Source organism: Coffea eugenioides, chromosome 3 (genome assembly GCF_003713205.1).
Source record: "Coffea eugenioides isolate CCC68of chromosome 3, Ceug_1.0, whole genome shotgun sequence".
NCBI lineage: Eukaryota > Viridiplantae > Streptophyta > Magnoliopsida > Gentianales > Rubiaceae > Coffea > Coffea eugenioides.
Genome location: NC_040037.1, coordinates 4,479,803 through 4,497,068, shown reverse-complemented (window position 1 = coordinate 4,497,068; position 17,266 = coordinate 4,479,803). Strand labels below are relative to the sequence as shown.

The 17,266-nt window shown below is 35.5% G+C and overlaps 3 protein-coding genes across 5 annotated transcripts; 2 read left to right on the top strand and 1 right to left on the bottom strand.

Annotated features, from left to right (window-relative positions):
- Nucleotides 1-118: 118 nt before the first annotated feature.
- On the top strand, nucleotides 119-6,443 carry LOC113765257 (phosphatidate cytidylyltransferase 1). Of its 3 annotated transcripts, XR_003467708.1 has the most exons (13): nucleotides 119-347; nucleotides 607-754; nucleotides 1,156-1,409; nucleotides 1,575-1,726; nucleotides 2,198-2,339; nucleotides 2,850-3,006; nucleotides 3,599-3,646; nucleotides 3,749-3,835; nucleotides 4,524-4,652; nucleotides 4,762-4,818; nucleotides 5,527-5,610; nucleotides 5,701-5,882; nucleotides 5,962-6,443. XR_003467708.1 is itself a non-coding variant. In XM_027309373.1 (12 exons), exons 2-12 carry the CDS (start codon nucleotides 665-667, stop codon nucleotides 5,788-5,790), a joined length of 1,290 nt encoding a protein of 429 aa, XP_027165174.1. In that variant the 5' UTR covers nucleotides 119-347; nucleotides 607-664; the 3' UTR covers nucleotides 5,791-6,443. The 3 variants fall into 3 exon arrangements, 2 of the variants coding, with proteins under 2 accessions (XP_027165174.1, XP_027165175.1); XM_027309373.1 differs by having other exon boundaries at nucleotides 5,701-6,443; XM_027309374.1 differs by having other exon boundaries at nucleotides 601-754; nucleotides 5,701-6,443.
- Nucleotides 6,444-7,414: 971 nt separating this feature from the next.
- Nucleotides 7,415-8,222, top strand: LOC113765138 (PRA1 family protein E-like). Its single transcript, XM_027309216.1, has one exon. It carries the CDS (start codon nucleotides 7,494-7,496, stop codon nucleotides 8,013-8,015), a length of 522 nt encoding a protein of 173 aa, XP_027165017.1. The 5' UTR covers nucleotides 7,415-7,493; the 3' UTR covers nucleotides 8,016-8,222.
- A 3,338-nt stretch (nucleotides 8,223-11,560) lies between these two features.
- LOC113765046 (E3 ubiquitin protein ligase DRIP1-like) lies at nucleotides 11,561-12,681 on the bottom strand. The gene is made up of 4 exons (XM_027309097.1): nucleotides 12,328-12,681; nucleotides 11,854-12,233; nucleotides 11,697-11,747; nucleotides 11,561-11,603 (listed from the first exon to the last, which is right to left on the bottom strand). Exons 1-4 carry the CDS (start codon nucleotides 12,679-12,681, stop codon nucleotides 11,561-11,563), a joined length of 828 nt encoding a protein of 275 aa, XP_027164898.1.
- Nucleotides 12,682-17,266: the final 4,585 nt, after the last annotated feature.

Genomic DNA, 17,266 nt, shown 5'->3' with positions numbered 1-17,266 from the left:
GAAGAGGTTGTAGTTGAATGAGGTTCAAGAGATTGTTACATGGATAATTGTGGCAATCAAAAGACAATCCCTCCATATTCTTCTTAATTTTGGTAATTCTCCCCACTTTTCTAGACGTCTTCTCAATTATATCCCCCAACACCCCCCTTCCATTTTATAAAACCAACTTCTCCCAATTATTATCCACCGAACCACTCCATCCTTCCTCAAAATCCTCACTGGCACTCCTCTCCTCTCCGGAGCGCCTCCACCTTCCACCTCCTCTCCGCCGGGCTCCCCTTGCGGCCTCCTGAACCATCATACTTCCTAAGCGCAACCACCCCCACCCCTCTTGCTCTCATTCACAGGTCAGATCTCCTTACAGAATCCCACGTTCTTATGGTAGAAAAAAAGTAGGAAAATTTTATGTGTTTTATGAATTGGTTACTTTTATTTTTTTAACGCATCTTTAGTGTTTCTTGATGATCTTTTATATTGCTTTGCTTAACTTATATGCTTCAGGGCCTAACTTTTGACTGTCAATTATCAGAAACATTCAGTCTTGCTTTTGTTTATTGGAAAATTTTCCAGCTTTAAATAATTTGTCTTTTTTTTGGTTAGTTTCAGTTGGGTTTTGGATGTTTGTATGTTTGGTGGTACTAGTGAGGTAAAAAGTTAGGAAAAGATGGAGAAAGATATGCAGAAGGATAGTGGTTCAGGCGCCCCTGGAACGCCTGGTGGTGGCCGGCTACGTCGTCGTAGAGGTTCAAATGAGGTGAACTCCTTGTTGCTTTTGGGTCCAATTTGAACTTTATTTATGCATTTTGATTTAAGGTGGTTTTTTGGTACTTTGCATCCAATTTGAACTGTAATTTATGTGATTTGATTATTTGTGGGGACAGTTGTTTTCATTTTCCTGATACCCTGGAAATCTTTTCAGCATTAATGTGTCGATAATGCTATTTTTAAGGCTCTAAATGACTTAATCTTTTGAAGTTACTCCTCTTAATGACTGTTGATTAATATAATCATTGATAATAAGTGAGCTAGTTAGGAAGTTTGTGATGATTAGCTATGTGCAAACTTAAGGGAAAAATTGGTTATTTTGAGTGGGTTACTGCTGAAATTAAGGTTTAGAAATGATTCCTTAGATTTCCAAGTCTTTTTTAATTGTAGGTTCCTCCTGAGGTTGCTAAAGTGAATGGAAATCATTTACTTGTTCATGATCGAAACAAATACAAGTCGATGTTGATCCGGATGTACTCAACAGTATGGATGATTGGGGGCTTTGTCTTCGTACTATATATGGGTCATCTTTATATTTGGGCCATGGTAGTAGTGATCCAAATTTTCATGGCGAAAGAGCTGTTTAATCTTCTCAGGCGAGCACATGAAGATAAGCAACTTCCAGGCTTCCGACTATTAAATTGGTAAGTGAAAGCTGCTTCTCAGAGTCTGTGGAGTCAAGCTTCCTTTGCTTCCGGGAAGGTTATTACTTTGGGGAGTGTAGCTGTTGCTGAAGAACTCTTAGAATTCGGTTAAAGTAGCAATATGACTTGATGCTATCTAAGTCACGTTGTCTTTATTGTTGGCAGGCATTTCTTTTTCACAGCAATGCTTTTTGGGTATGGCCGTATCCTAAATCAAAGACTCGTGAATACTGTTTTTCAAGACAAGTTCTTGTACAAGCTTGTGAGCGAATTTATCAAGTATCATATGGTGACTTGTTATTTCTTGTATATTGCAGGTTTGTGGTGTCTGATCTCTAGTTTACATTCATTTCTTGGTTTTTAGGAACTCTTATTTTAAGCAGCCTCTCCTTTAAGTACTTCTGTTAAGAATGCATACCTCTCTGTTTGATGATCATATAGTTTGATTATTTCTCGATCAAATTGTCTAACTTTATTTCTTGTGACTAGAAATGTAGTTTTCATTCAAGAGTTTCTTTTTTGAAAATTTTAGCATCTGGCTATCCTTGCTTTATCTACCAGGAATTCATGATAGTTGTTATTTTACCAATTTTTATGTTGTAAAAGCAATTTTGCTCCTGGAAAGGGACTTTTGCATTCTTTATGCTTGCTTTGTCCATTTTATGTAGCAAGGATTCTTTGTGAGTTGCTAATGATGCAATAACAAGAAACTTGTTTAAGTTTTGAAAAAGAAGGTGCTTGATAGTTAGATTGACTGCGATTCTTTTTCCTTTTCTTATTTGCATCAGGTTTCATGTGGTTTATTCTTACTCTTAAGAAGAAGATGTACAAGTATCAGTTTGGCCAGTATGCATGGACCCACATGATTCTGATTGTGGTCTTTACACAGTCTTCCTTCACTGTGGCCAATATTTTTGAGGGAATTTTCTGGTAACACAGCTTAAGTACTTTCTTTAACTGTTTCCCATGTTGGTTGCTAGTTTGTGAAGTGTATGTTGCATGTGCTTTTTGATGTCGTATTCTTGCTCTCTCTCTCTCTCTCTCTTCTTCTTCTTCTCTGTCCTCTCTCCCTCTCTCTCTCTACTCTCTCTCTCTCTCATACCCCATGCAAATACACGCGTGCACACACACACACACAACAAGGTCTCCTCTCCGATAGGTCTCTTTTCATCTGTATCACAATTCAATATGTTTTGACATGTTGTAAAGTTGCAAACCAAAGATGTCTTGTTTTTGCTTTGATGTAATTTAACTAGCAGTCAGATAATTTCCTTAGTATGCAGTTTCTTTACTCCATTATTTTCTAGACCACTGTTTTCATTTAACTTTAAACTTGGAAGGCTTGTAAAACAGTAGCCTCATGTGAACATTATACCTGATTTTTAAATGATAAAGTTTGGATGTTGATAAAGAACTTGAAGACAATTAACCATTTTGCAGGTTCCTTCTTCCAGCATCACTTATTGTCATCAATGACATCGCTGCTTATTTGGTTGGGTTTTTCTTTGGAAGAACTCCTTTGATCAAGTTGTCTCCGAAGAAGACTTGGGAAGGCTTCATAGGAGCATCTGTTACGACTATTATCTCTGCCTTTGTGGTGAGCAGCCTACCCATTATTCACAATTGTTCGCAGTTTTCATGTCTCCTTGAGCTGTTTTGACATTACATTTTTGTGCAGTACTGTATGTCTGTGATTGTTGCAGGAATCCTGGAGTTAGGTTTTAAATTCTTTTAATTTTTCGGAATCGCAATATCCGAGTTTCCTGAAGGGTCTGTTTTTTTACATATTTAGATGCTTGATGGTGTAGTTTGAAAAAGTTTGGGTTGAAAGAGTGTGGTTGATTTCATTTCAAATACTTCTACTTAGGAACTGTTCTTTTGTGGATTTATATGGTACTTCTCAAAATACTGTGGCAATAACATTGTTTGTGCTTTGTTTTCTTGTTGAACTTTTGCCTCAAGTAAATAAGAGAAAATTTGAAATGCTGAATCAAGTTCAGTTGTGATGTTAGTAGTAGGAATTGTGGTTGTGTATCAGTATCTCCATTATTTATTTTGGATGTGAAGATTGACTTTGAGAATATTTCAATCAGTAGGATGAAGTTTGTGATTAATATGATTCTGAGTATTGATATCTATTGTTTGCTTAATTGTGTGCTAATGAGGTAATCTTGACTTTGTTTTTGCAGCTTGCAAACTTCTTTGGTCGTTTTCAGTGGCTTACGTGTCCTAGGAAGGTGACCATATATGCCTATTGTGTTGAAGTTTTCATTTAGGTTGATGTGCCTGCCAGCTTTTAAGAAACTCGATTACAAGTACTTGAGATGACTCACATGCAGGATTTGTCCATGGGCTGGCTTAACTGTGATCCTGGTCCTCTATTTAGACCAGAAAATTATGCTCTACCAGAATGGGTTCCTCAATGGGTATGTTGGACGTTCTTTTCTTTCCACTTTAATTACCTGAACATACAAGATTTTGGTGTACTTTCATGTTTTTCTTCCAGGTCCCAGCAATGGGGCGTACTATACCTAAAATTAGTTGGTTTCAATCCTTTTTTCCCCTCCTAATTGCTTCAGTTTATTGACTACTTTGTGTTACACTTTTGAAATTGTGATGCTAAGCCTTGAAACATGGTGCCATTCTTCATTGTCTATCTGAAAAGGCAGTTGCTATGTTGTTTTGAGTTGAAGTGAATCCTCAAAATTGCACTTTGATACTATAAACATGAAAAGTATGATTACATTCTAAGAGAGGAGATGTGAATGATAAACAAATTGTTTTAGTTAGAAGGTATATACTGTAGAGAGCAGGGGAGAAATTGAAGAAAAGATAAGCATACGCATGAGGCCTAATGTTGCTTTAGACATATCAGCTCACCTGCAAAACCCTTTTATCCTTGGTGAGGATCCAATACTTTGTAAGTATAGCATTGCTCTTGGAAAAATGTGTTACAGCTAATAGTATCAGTGCATGTTTAATAACCAACAACTCCCAGATTCTGTGGTTCTACAGGCTACCATACAATGTCGGTTGTACAAATATTTTCTTGCATCTCATGTTTTGGTCCTAAAATATTCTTGAAACAAACAATGAATATCTGTCCTTTTGCAGTTCCCTTGGAGAGAGTTCCAAGTATTGCCAGTACAGTTGCATGCTTTGTGCCTTGGATTATTTGCTTCAATTATTGCACCTTTTGGAGGGTTCTTTGCAAGTGGCTTCAAAAGAGCTTTCAAGATTAAGGTTCTGTAACCATATTATCTCTCAAGTTCTGAAACTATACTTGTGAATTTGTGTGATAAGTCGGTTTATCTTATTCAGACTTGTATTCTCTTACTCTCTTCCGCTGCAGGATTTTGGTGATAGTATTCCGGGACATGGTGGAATCACTGACAGAATGGATTGTCAGGTACATCAAGCCTATAAGATAATTTCAGAATAAATATTAGTCTACTTTTTTATGCATTATTGTGGAAAAACCTTTAGCTGTGGGGATTTAGTTGGTTAATTTGGTTAAGTTGCTCCTGCAATGTCTGCAGTTGTTGATAACTTGGTAGTATCTTTCTGTGCGATACATTCTGCAGTTAAATGAATGGTTAAAACTCTTACATCAGAGCATTATATATTTTGAAACTGTAGAACTGGTATAAGGGTTCATGGTAGTAAATTGTAAATGGAGGATTGCTGTCCCAACTTTTGAGACTATCGATACTTTTCTTGAGTTGATCTACTTTTGAGCTGGTACTAATAGGTGCAGGACATCGAGCATTCTATGTGTTTTGGCCAGGGACAGGCTAATAGGACAAAAATGTAAAGGAAAAAGTCTGTATTCCTTTAAAAGGTAGATAATCAGTTGTACGTACGAACTAGAAAATAATCAGGCTAGTTTACACTCTGCTAGAATTTGTGTGCATTTAGTAATTTATTTTGCTTTCTCCTTGATTTGTAAGTTTAAAAATTGGAGAAATGGAATAAACTTCAATTTTATTAGTCTCTAGCTGTAATTAACACACTCTCATGCACGTAATACGTGTAGTTATTTGAATCATCCGTAAAATCTTAATTAGTTCGTGCATATCCGCTGGTATGATATATGTGAAGAGATATCTGTATGCAGATGGTGATGGCCGTTTTTGCTTACATCTATCATCAGTCATTTGTGGTGCCTCAGAGCATATCAATTGAGACGATCTTGGATCAGGTAAAAAGATAACATGATATGCTACTCTTTGTTCAATGAATCTATTTACTCAGAATTGTAATAATGCTTTTGTTTATGCTTGCGTTGTAGATACTAATGAACCTCACATTTGAAGAGCAGCGAGCTTTGTACATGAAACTTGAACAGATCATCCAGGAGAGGCTGATAGGGGAATCTTAAATGTGCACATCGGCCCCTTGTAATTTATGCAGCCCTCACTTGAGCACGTGATGCGCATGTTATCCTTGCTGTAACCTTTTCATGAGCAGCAGGTGTTTCTCATTGCACGCAACTTTTGCATGCTGTATAGTGCTTAACTCCTAAATTTAGTCCAGCTTATCATATTTGCAGTCTTTTATCTACTTCGACTAACAGTCTGAGTGAAGAAGCATCTCATCATGGGACATTGAGTAGGATGCACGTCTTTGCCTACTGGAAGGCTGCTCAAGGATACCTAGACTTTTTTTTTTTTTTGACTGGTCTGGAAATGGGTGATTTTGTACCATAAGACACGATATGCGTGTTGCAGTTACTGGGATCAGTATTTAGATTTTTGGTGGCATCTGCATGTAACTGAGTGTCACTTACACTTGGAGGGATGATTTCGATTATTATGCCCAGGCATGCCATTAGTGTGGTAAAAGCATACAATTAGAATGCATGTATGCTGGTCGTGCTAACAAGTAGCTTGCTGATATTTCGGGGTTGGTTAAGGTTTCTTGTATTCTATGATCAGGTAGGGGACAATGTATGTTGGTTCTGCAATGCAAGACCTGTTTGTAAGCTCGAAATCTTGTGTCAGATGTATCTATTATGCTTCTTCCTTTTGGCTCTCTCCTTCTCCGACTCTCTCCCACGCACAGGGTACAGGCACAAATGCAAGGACAACTCCAAAACTTTCGTAGGCAATCCATCTTATCTTAGTACCTTGTTTTTGATTAAATGGGAGATAGAAAAGGAAAGAGTGGTCAGAAAGTTCAAAGCTGTATTATGGAAACTCGTATGCTTGAATTTGTCTGCCATTCCCCACCATTCAAAAAAAAAAAAAGAAAAAAGTTCAGGGATCTTAACTCAAGCTTGTTTAACCTTCATTCTGGGATTTGCTCGTGTGCATAACAAATATCAGAGATGTTGACTTGCATGGAATTATTAGTGTTACATAATTGTGGTTTGATGTCTGGGGTTTATGTTTATCATAAAGAAGCAGCAAAAAAAAAAAAGCTGAAATTAGTTCCGCAAACGCATTAATGTATTGTGTTAAAGAAATGGTATTGAGCATCTTGACAAGGATGAAACGAGGAGGTGGTGGTGTTCATGGGTCCTTTTAGCTCTCAAGTTTTAATTTTTTTGAGTGAGTGAATGTAGGAGGGGCAATCAATATAAAGCCTATGTGATAGTGCGTATATGCACTTATTGAGAAATCATTTGAAAAATTTATAGTAGTCTGAAATTAATACTGTATTAGTTACTTTAAAATAATATCAAATAAACGATTTAGAGGTTTTGAATTCAAATTTCTTTTTGCTCGCTCCTTAAATTTCATCTCTACTTCTTCCTTGTTAGGAATTTTTTTCTTTTAAAGAGTAAACTATTGGAGTTATATATTTTCATTTTTTGACTTTAAAAATCCAATGATTCTCATTTCATTTTTTTTTTTTTTGGCTTTGTGAAAGGGAGTAATATGTGAGGTGATAGGATTACAATAGAGTGAAACCACGCCTTTGACCTAGTAGGATTTCGTAGCCCAAGTCCAAAATTCCTCCCCCAATTCTCAGTAATTACTCAAAAAGCATATCAATAAAAAATCTTAAAAATCCAAAGAGGAACAGAACTTTGGAGTTTGGAGTCTCGTCTCAACCAGCAAAAAAAAAATCCGACCACCGATGTCCTCCCCAGCACAACCAACCGCCGCCACGCAACTCCGCCAACGCCTCCGTCCATGGGCCCAATTTTTTAGCCTATCCACCTTCAGTCTCCCAATCTCCCTCTCCGACACCACCTACCGGATCAACCAAAACCTCCGCTTCTTCTTCCCAAACTACACTCTCCTCGTCCTATTAGTCCTCTTCCTCAGCCTAATCTACCACCCTCTTTCCCTCATCATCTTCCTCGTCATCTTCGCCGGATGGCTCTTTCTCTACTTCTCCAGAAACCCTGATGACCCATTGATCATCTTGAACTTTGAAATAAGTGATAAGATTGTTTTGGGGCTTCTGGGCTTGGTTACTTTGGTTGCCCTAATTTTTGCTAAGGTCTGGCTGAACGTCGTCGTATCAGTGGTGATTGGAGTGGTGATTGTCTGCTTACATGGTGCATTGAGAGCTCCCGAGGAGGATTTGGAGTCTCCTTATGGGTCTTTGCTTTCTGATGTAACTAGCCCATCAGGAGACTATACTATGGTTTAGGATTTCAATTGATGAAAGTTCTACTTGATCAAATTTTCTGGGTTTGGATTATTTTGGAATATATCAGCAGGGATTTATGGAAAGGATAGTAATTTTTAGAATGTTAAATTCTGGATTTTGTATTTCCTGTTTTAAGCTTTTGTAGTTGTATTTCTTCCGATGAAAAATGATTTGGATTGAAGAATAATATTTGACTGTCTTTCTTCATATATTGTTTCGATTTTCATGATGAGTCTGGATTAAAAGTGTTTTGCTGTTCATTTTTTTTTTCTCTCTGTTGCAAATTTTAAGCATAGAATGATTGCTATTGGAAATTCAAGCATGGTTTTGATTGCTACAGCTGCTAATCTTGTGATTCTGGATTAAAAGTGTCTTAGCTTTTTGATTTCGATGAATAGAAGTCAGTAATTGATCTTCTTTCTCGTGTTGGTTTTGTATTATTTACTCATTTGAGATATACTTTCATCTGCCTTCTGGTGAATCCTGTCATGCAAAACTGTGAATGGATGGTAGTTTGCACAGTCTATGCACTGTTCAAGTTACTTTTTCCCGATTCTAAAGTCTGACTTTGCAGGATAACGTTGGTGTATAATTCATGGTTTTAATCTTATGTTGGCTGCAGTGTTTCTGTTGGATAATTGTGTTTAATGATTTCACACGCTTTGGTGATTGTTTGGTGATTGTGAGTTTCTTTTTCTTTTATTGGGATGATTGTGTTACACGCAGTGTGGATGGCTTTTGGTATCTCAAGCTTCTACACATGAAACGGGGCTGTTTGCTAGATTAAAATGATGTAATTATCTATGCTTAAGATTTATCAGGGTGGACTGATTTCAATGGGAGCTAAGGTTTGCTCAGAACTCAACTTCTGGATAATAGCAAACAGATTATGCCCTTTTTCTCTGTTTTTAAATTGCACGTTCATCATATTTCATGACAAAACTGGGAGTGCGCTGCTTTTCTCATAAAGTCTGGATTGCCTAAGCTAAGTTTGCGTGAAATGTTATTCGTATTTTCTAAGCACTACTCTGGTTTTACATAATGCAAACAGACTTTGTATGTGAAGTTTGGAGTGCAGTTCAATTTTCACGGTGCCTCGACTAGATAGTTGAGAACAAGCTTTTAGTTCTGATTCATATGTGCGTACAATGCATGTTCGATTTTCATGTTTGGAGTCATTCAACATTCTGATGTTCTGATTGTGGGCTTTTATTATGCTAGAATCTGGTATGTTTTACCTGATGTTTGTTTCCTGATTTTATGTGATGGAAAAAAGTGGATTGCTTATTCTTATAGCGTGACAGAAAGTTGTTGATTGCTGTAAGATTACCAGGTAATGAAGGAAAGTTCTATCGTGTATTTTTTTTTTCTTGACGTATTTGTATAAGATATTTTTTTTGGGTGGTCGGGAATATTACGAGTTGTGCCTCAGAAATAATGGCGAACAGCCCTAATGGAGAAAATTGATGCGAAACTTTAAAAGGTAGCAGGGTGTGTGCATGAATACTGAGCTTTATTTAGATGAGATTCTTTAAATTAGTGGTAAAAAAGCAGAAAATGTAGTTGTTTCCCTTCAAATGCCACAACTTTTGATTGTTATACCATTCGAACTTATGTCACCAAAAAAATTCCATTCTCATTTCCTTTGATTCTGATAATCTTACTACTTGTTTATTACAAATAATAAACAGTTGTTGAACTAAGGGCTCTGTTTCATTTTGATTCAAAGGAACGAAAGCGCGGAATTGAAATAACTCATTAAGAACGCTTTTTAAAAGATTACGCGGCACGATTTGGCCGAATAAACCCTGATGGAATAAACCCTGATTCAGCAGCTTTGGAGTACTAAAACTAGTTTACATAAATGACAAAAGAACTTCACTAATCTATCAATTAAGTCGAATTAAGTGTCAACTGAACAGGCAATCCACACATAAACGTACGAAACAGAGAGTAAAACCGGCTGATTGTCCCCTATCGCAGTAGCTTAATTTGGTGCAAGCTACGCAGAATAATTCCAAAAGCAAACTATTATCCTTCTTTTACTTCATAACCCAAAATGACAAATGAAACGAATACATGCTCAGCACTGATGAAACAAAAGAATTCTTGATTGGCAAGAGGAAAGAAACAGGAGAAGAAAAGCTTTTTCTCCAAGGACCGTCTTTTATAAAAGTGACGACTCCTTCAGAAAGAAAATCTTTTGGTGGTAAGTACTCATTTAACACGATGATTTCCTAAGAAGAAAGAATGTTTGATTTTCATCTTTCGTCTCTTATCATGTCCACAAGCCAAGGGTTGGATTAATTTAGATTTACTTTAGACCTCGTATAGATTGACACTATTCAACACCTTACAAATGCAGTTCTCCTAACTGACAGAAGAGCTGGAAAATTCAAGTTTCTACTGTCTTTAACAGGACAGTGCATGAGTTGATTAAGAAGCTGATGTTGGAGCAACTCGCATCAAACAGATGATCATGTTGGAGCCTGCCTGCAGGTTACAAATTCAGGGCTTCACAGGAGACGTCCCTGGAAGCCATGCACATGCATATTAGCTGAGAACTTTACTAGGCAGTAATTTGTCCCTTTCTTATGGTCAATTACACAGCGATGTGCATACAAAAAAGTGCTACTAAGTTATCACTCAATCACTCATTCTTCTTTGTATATATATAATATGATCCATATTATCGATAGACCTTGATCTTGTAACTAATAGTTACGCTTGAGGCATCGAAAATTAGAGATTTTGATTTCAAATCCGCATTTTCCTCCCTGCTTTTTAAATTCCATCGCTCTCCACTTAAAAAAAAAATGATCTATATCATTTCTTAAGGACTTTGCTTATGCACCCCAACTCTTATAAAGTTAGAACAAATGCTGTCTCATTTTTCCACTGTTCAGAAGCTTATTATCCCCTTTTTTTTTGTTATCATCTCTAGCTTAATATAATAATCAAGCAAAAAATAATAATACAAAAATCTTAGCTGTTCATATCCCTATGCTGTCCTATATGCATTAATCTTTCAAATCTTTCACTAAGACAGATGAAAATGAAAAGTACACTGTAACTTCTTGCTTCTAGAGTTGAAACATCCATGACCTTTCATATGGTTTTTCAATTTATAGCCTTGGTTAGATGTTGAACGATAAGTGATTGTTACACAAACAGATGAAGCTAGAATGGAATGTTTTGCTTGACCATATCCAAGATCAACAAGACAATTCTGTACTTTTTTCGGATGGATGTCATGAACCAAACATCAAACCATTTGAAGCTATATTGCTGCTTCTCATGTCATGTTAAAAGCAACTAAGCTACAAGTAAATGTTTGGATAGATGGTTTAAAGGCTTTAATAATACTATATCTGCATGTACATTAAGTTTTTTCTTGAACGGAATAAAATACTAGATTGACATTAAGTTTTTTCTTGAACGGAATAAAATTTAAGATCAATTTCAATTAACATTTGAAACATTGAAAAGAAGGAAAAAAAGAACTTTTTTACAAGATATGTCAACATTTCAGTCCATATCAAACATCATTCAGGATGGTTGCTACTAACAATCTCCGACTGCCTATTCCTGCGTAAGTTACAAGAGATCCTAAGTCTCAGAACAAAAGAAGGCAATTGAATTGAAAGAAATGCAAGCAGCAAACATTGTTGAGGGACTTACCGAACCCTTCGATATTGAGGAGACATTAGAGGTAAAAGGCCACAACTTTCCCTGAAAGAGTGAATTAAAATATCCAATACATGCTGTAAGAAATTAGAGCAGTATATGTATTTATTCCAAAGCTTAATCAATTTAGTGCAGGCAAATAAAGCCTTACTGCTTCTTACAGCCAACAAGTTGGAACCAAACTTGGCGCTTTCTTCCACAAACACTCGAAGAATCAGCCACAGTTTGTGTGGGAATATTCAGATCCTCAGCAAGACCATTTTTGTCTTCTTTTCTTGGACGTCCTCTTTCAGACTTTTTTGGTCTAATATCTATGGATGCTGATCCTATACCACTTGATTCACTTGTTTTGATTTCGGATGCAACAGCCTTTTTGGTAGCAGACCTCCTACATCTAGATTTTGTTACACCTTTCGCTGACTCATCTAGAGATTTCAGAGAGTCGTTTATTTCTTTCGGTGGTTCCCCTCCATGCTCTTGGCTGCTTTGCACCACTTGTTTCATTGAGGGCTCAAAGGCGGCACAAAGATTCTACAGAAGCATCAAAAAAATAATGTCTTATTCAGGCAAAGAACAACATATCTTTAGAAAACAAAAAAAAAAAATTTTTTTTTTTTACACTTACCGAATTACTTGATATTTGAGAACTATTGCTGTCTACTTTGGGAGAGTCCATCCTAGATAGAGAAGCTCTCTGGGGAGAAATAAACTTTCTTCTGGTGTACTCCCTTTTCTGATGAGCAATCGGACCAGTTGGATTTGAGGTTTCATTCCGACCAACTAAAGAAGAAATGGATTTCTCCTTTCTCCTAATGGGCAATGGCTCAACAATGGGCTCAATTTCAGTTTCCACTGCTTCATTGGATGGTTGATAAACTTTGCCTTTTCCTTTTTTGTCTACACTAGGAGCTTCCGAAGTTGCTTGGTTCATTGGAGGATTACCAACGTGGTTCTTGGCTTCACGAGCAAGATCCTGCATTCTTGGTTTCATCAATCTATGTTCGATGAGTAATTCATTTATAACGACATACTTGTTTCTCACAGATTGCCAACAATAGTCGTGCCTGTTGGTTTGGAAAAGAAAGAAATTTTGAATGAGAATCTCTACACGAACAATGCATTGTTTAAAGTATGATGAGTAAACTATGGTAAGCTAAGAAGTTAATTATAATTTATGCACATGATGATTAAAGATGTCTTAATTTCTTTCGTCCTGATGGATTTGATCTGGTAAAACATTAAAAGATGCAGTAACTACTAAGAGGCAGTATCCTCGTCTAACAGCCTTTATGGCACTGTATAGTTGAAGTTCATACTTCTAAACATGTCATGGAAAAGTGTTATAGTGCCTCTAAGTCAAAATGAAATTTAAATTCAACATGAACATCCCATTTAATTCTAAACTTTTTTACTAGAATAAAACCAATTATAGTTTAGGCTTGGCACAACTTTTGCACCAGCTCCGTTTGGATTGGTCATTTTTTTAAAAATAAATTTTTTAAATACAATACTACAGTAATATACAATAATTCAAAAAATATCTAATCCATACAATATATCAAATATTTTAAAAAAATTTTATAGTAAAATTTTTTCATATACACCGCTACAGTAAAATTTTTCAAAAATACTCCAAAAAACAGTTAATTCAAACGGAGGCAATTGCATGTTTTTCTTTGCATGACACATCGTCTAATCATGCAATTTAATGCGAATACATGTTAATACCTAACTACTTACCTCAAGCAAAGGGCCATTAATTAGACTAATTAACATGTTATATCCTAAGAACCAAGAATACCTGATTTTTCACAAGAAGAAGTGTAAAAGAAGATTAGTTCATACTTGAGCCTGTGCACTTTGGACAGTTGTACAAGTTTTCTTCAGTAATCTTTCTGGTTATGCACTTCTTGCAAATTGTTCAGACAAATGAGCAAAACCAAAATTACATTAAATTTAGTCTGTTTTATACCATGGAACAATCTAAAAAGGCAAAATAGCAGCTACAAAGATGAAATGCACAATAATATTCACTACATCACAAATTTGAGGAAAGCCAAGATCAGAAAAATTTATGTTAGTGCCTAGGGGTGGCAAACGGGTCGGGTTCGGGTTGGCGGGTCGGGTTGAGGCCTAAGTATAACAAAGAACCTGCTGACCCGAACCCGACCCGCCAACCCGAAACGGGTCAGGGTACCTGACACGAACCCGAAAATTTCGGGTTGGCGGGTCGACCCGAAATGACCCGAAACTTAATTTTAATTTATTAATTTATCACTGTAATTTCTAATAAAATCAATTTTTCACAAAATTAATTACATCATCAAGTAATAAAAATTTAAATAAATAATTTCAAACCAAATCTAAAATAAATTAAACACCATAAAAGTGTTTTATCCCAAACCAAATATAAAATAAATTAAAACAACATAAAAGTAAAAAATAACATAATATATTATTTGTCCAAATATAATAATTTTAACTTCACACAAGTTAAATAAATTCATTTAGGATCAAGTAATTAATGCCTTTGGAAAAAAAGAATGATTTAGTTTAGTTAGATAAAATAATTTTTATGTTTATTAAATTAGTTTTAATTCATAAACGGGTCACATCGGGTCATATCAGGTCACCACGGGTTGACCCGAAATTGACCTGTTTTTTTTTTCGGGTTCATCGGGTTCGACCCGATTCTGACCCGAACTCCCAAAACCTCAACCCAAACCCATTAATTTCGTGTTAGGTTCGTGTCGTGTTTTCGGGTCGTGTCAGGAATTGCCACCCCTATTAGTGCCTGACAATTGACAAATATTCTCCCAGGATATAGCCTTGAAATTCAAAGAAATTTCTCTAGTTGATTTTGATGAGGTTTTGTTAGATACAAAGATTACAATGCAACAAAGAGAAAATACAATTTTCTATTTCAAATTTTTTTTTGCTTTTAGCAGCATGGTACCAACAGAACAAGAAATAAAATGAAGCCTGCCCCAACTTTCCCCAAAAAATAAAAAATTTGATCAAAAACGAAAAATCTGTGCTTTACTATTTGTTTCCAAAACCGACACCGTGCAAACCCCAATCAAAAAAAAAAAAAAAAAAAGTGAATGCAAACTGAGTAAAGCTAGGATAAATTAAAATGAAGTTTCAAAAATCAAATCCAGGGCTAGTGAAATTACACCACTGATAAAAATCAAATGAAATTTCTGAAAATCAAATCTGGGGCTAGTGAAATTACACCATTGATAAAAATTAGACATTTTATAGTAACATGGCGACATAGGATCTTGATCGGATGAGCATAAATTGAGAAAAATTCAATCAAGCTGGGATGAAATTAGGTAAATTTACATACGGAGAATGTAAAAGCCTAAGGAAAAAAATCAATAGGACCATGCAAGTCACAGATGAAAGCTTGACTTCAAACTTGAATTCACAAAAAAATTTCAAAACAACCTATGTCTGTGAATGTTAAAATTATTTGATTTAAGATTTGAATAAGAAAAAATCATGTAAAAGGAATATAGAAAATGAGGGGAAAAAACAGGAAAAAAGCAAAAAAGATGCTTACAAGTATGACAACACTCGTCAATGGTCGTGCAATCCCTAGCTACAAAGTTTTTGGCAAATCTCCTGAATAAAGAACAAAAATAAAGCTTCCAAGTCAAAGCTCGGCATGTTTAGCACTTTCCTTCCTTCCAGGTATATATATAGATTTGTCAAATATTTTGATGATGTATCCGATTATATATAACCATTCTTTAACCGTTCATTAATTTCTTTTAAATGAGTAATTTTCTTGTGGCAACATATTTGTTTCACACACTTTGCCCCAACGATAGTCATGTTTGTTAGTTTGAAAAACGAAGAAATTTTGAGTGAGAATCTCTATGTGAACAATGCATTAGTATCCGTTAAAAAAAAAAGAGAGAGAGAAAAAACTTGATATCCAAATAAGCTGTGACAAGTTAAGAAGTTTAGTATAATATATGCACGTGCAAGTTATGAGTACCCTAATTGCCTTTCATCCTAATGGGTAGAAAATCAAATGATATAATTATCAATTAATTAAGAGGCAGCATTTGCTCTAACAACTTTCATGACACTACAAAGTAGTTGAAATCCGTTTCTCTAAATAAAAACATGGAAAAGTATTAGAGTGTCTTAATGAAATTTGAACTCAGTATGAACATCCTATCTAACCCTAAATTTGATAAAGTCAACATTTATGGGTAATGGTTCTAATAGGTTGGGTTTCTTAGAACCCAAGTACTTTATGGGCGGGTTGGATTATTGATTGGGTGCCCAAATGATTTTTTTTACAAAACAATAAAGAAAATCTCTTCATATATCCTTAACTTATCAGATTAATACTTAACAGGTGGAAGGTCTTTTTTTTTTTTATTTGGATAATTGGTGGAAGACTTTGAGACAATTAAGATGGTTGGATATCAAAACCTCCCAAATGTGTCAGTGTTAACTTCTCATTTTCTCTTAAATCAAAATTTTCGAAAAATCAATGGCCACAAGATCTCTAATTGAGTTCTCGACAGGGGCTGTCTTGAAAAATCTTCTGATTCCTTCTCAATCATGATGATTTTTGTTTATTTAAGATCACTTGATTTTGAAATCAAGTTTTAGATCTAACCTGAAAAGGTAGATTTGAGCAAAATATTTGCCTGACACATTTTTCTTGGCTGAAGGGTGGCATGGATTCAAGTTTTGTAGAGTTTGTCGATTTCATGGTGGAGCAAGTGATGGGACTGCACTGAGCAATTTCGTTTATGGCTAGTGCAATTTCGTTTAGATTCAACCATGTTGACACTATTGAAAAGGAAAAACAAAGTTTAATTTGAATTTTTTATAATAAAAAACTTTTAATGTACAAGGGACTTCAGAACACAAATCTTTTTTTTGGGCATAAAAATTGAGATTTTAACACCTATGCGTTGCACGAATAGTGTGTTACAACTAATTACAAACACGTGCATTGCACGGATAATGCCTATGGTGATTTGATTGGACATTCAAATACAATTTTTTTTTTTCTGTCAAGAGTCAAAAACACACACGTTCAATTAGATTAGAAACACTCGGAAGTTAACGGCTGAAGGACCCAGTTAAGAGTAATCTAAGGGGGATTCACAAGAAACACACGTCCAACCAATTGGTAACTGAACGAGAGCCCTATGGACAATCAAATACAATTGAAACACCTTTTTATGCGTATAGTTGAGCACAATTATTGAATCAAAACCAAAGAAAGCAAAAATCACATAAAAGGGATAAAAAATGATTAAGCAAAAAAAAAAAAAAGGAAGAAAAATGTACATATAATAAGACTTCACGAGCAGGTAGCGTGCCTTGTAATAATGCATGTGTGGTGCACGGCAAAATTTGCTATCCAATTTCACCTCATTAAAATTGATACAAAAAAGCACTTATACAAATGCGTGTAACTAAACAATATCATAATTAATTTTTAAATCGCACGTGAATTGCTACAATATTAGTTTCTATTTACAATGCTGTAATCTCTAACTTCTAGATTTATAAGAAAGTAATTA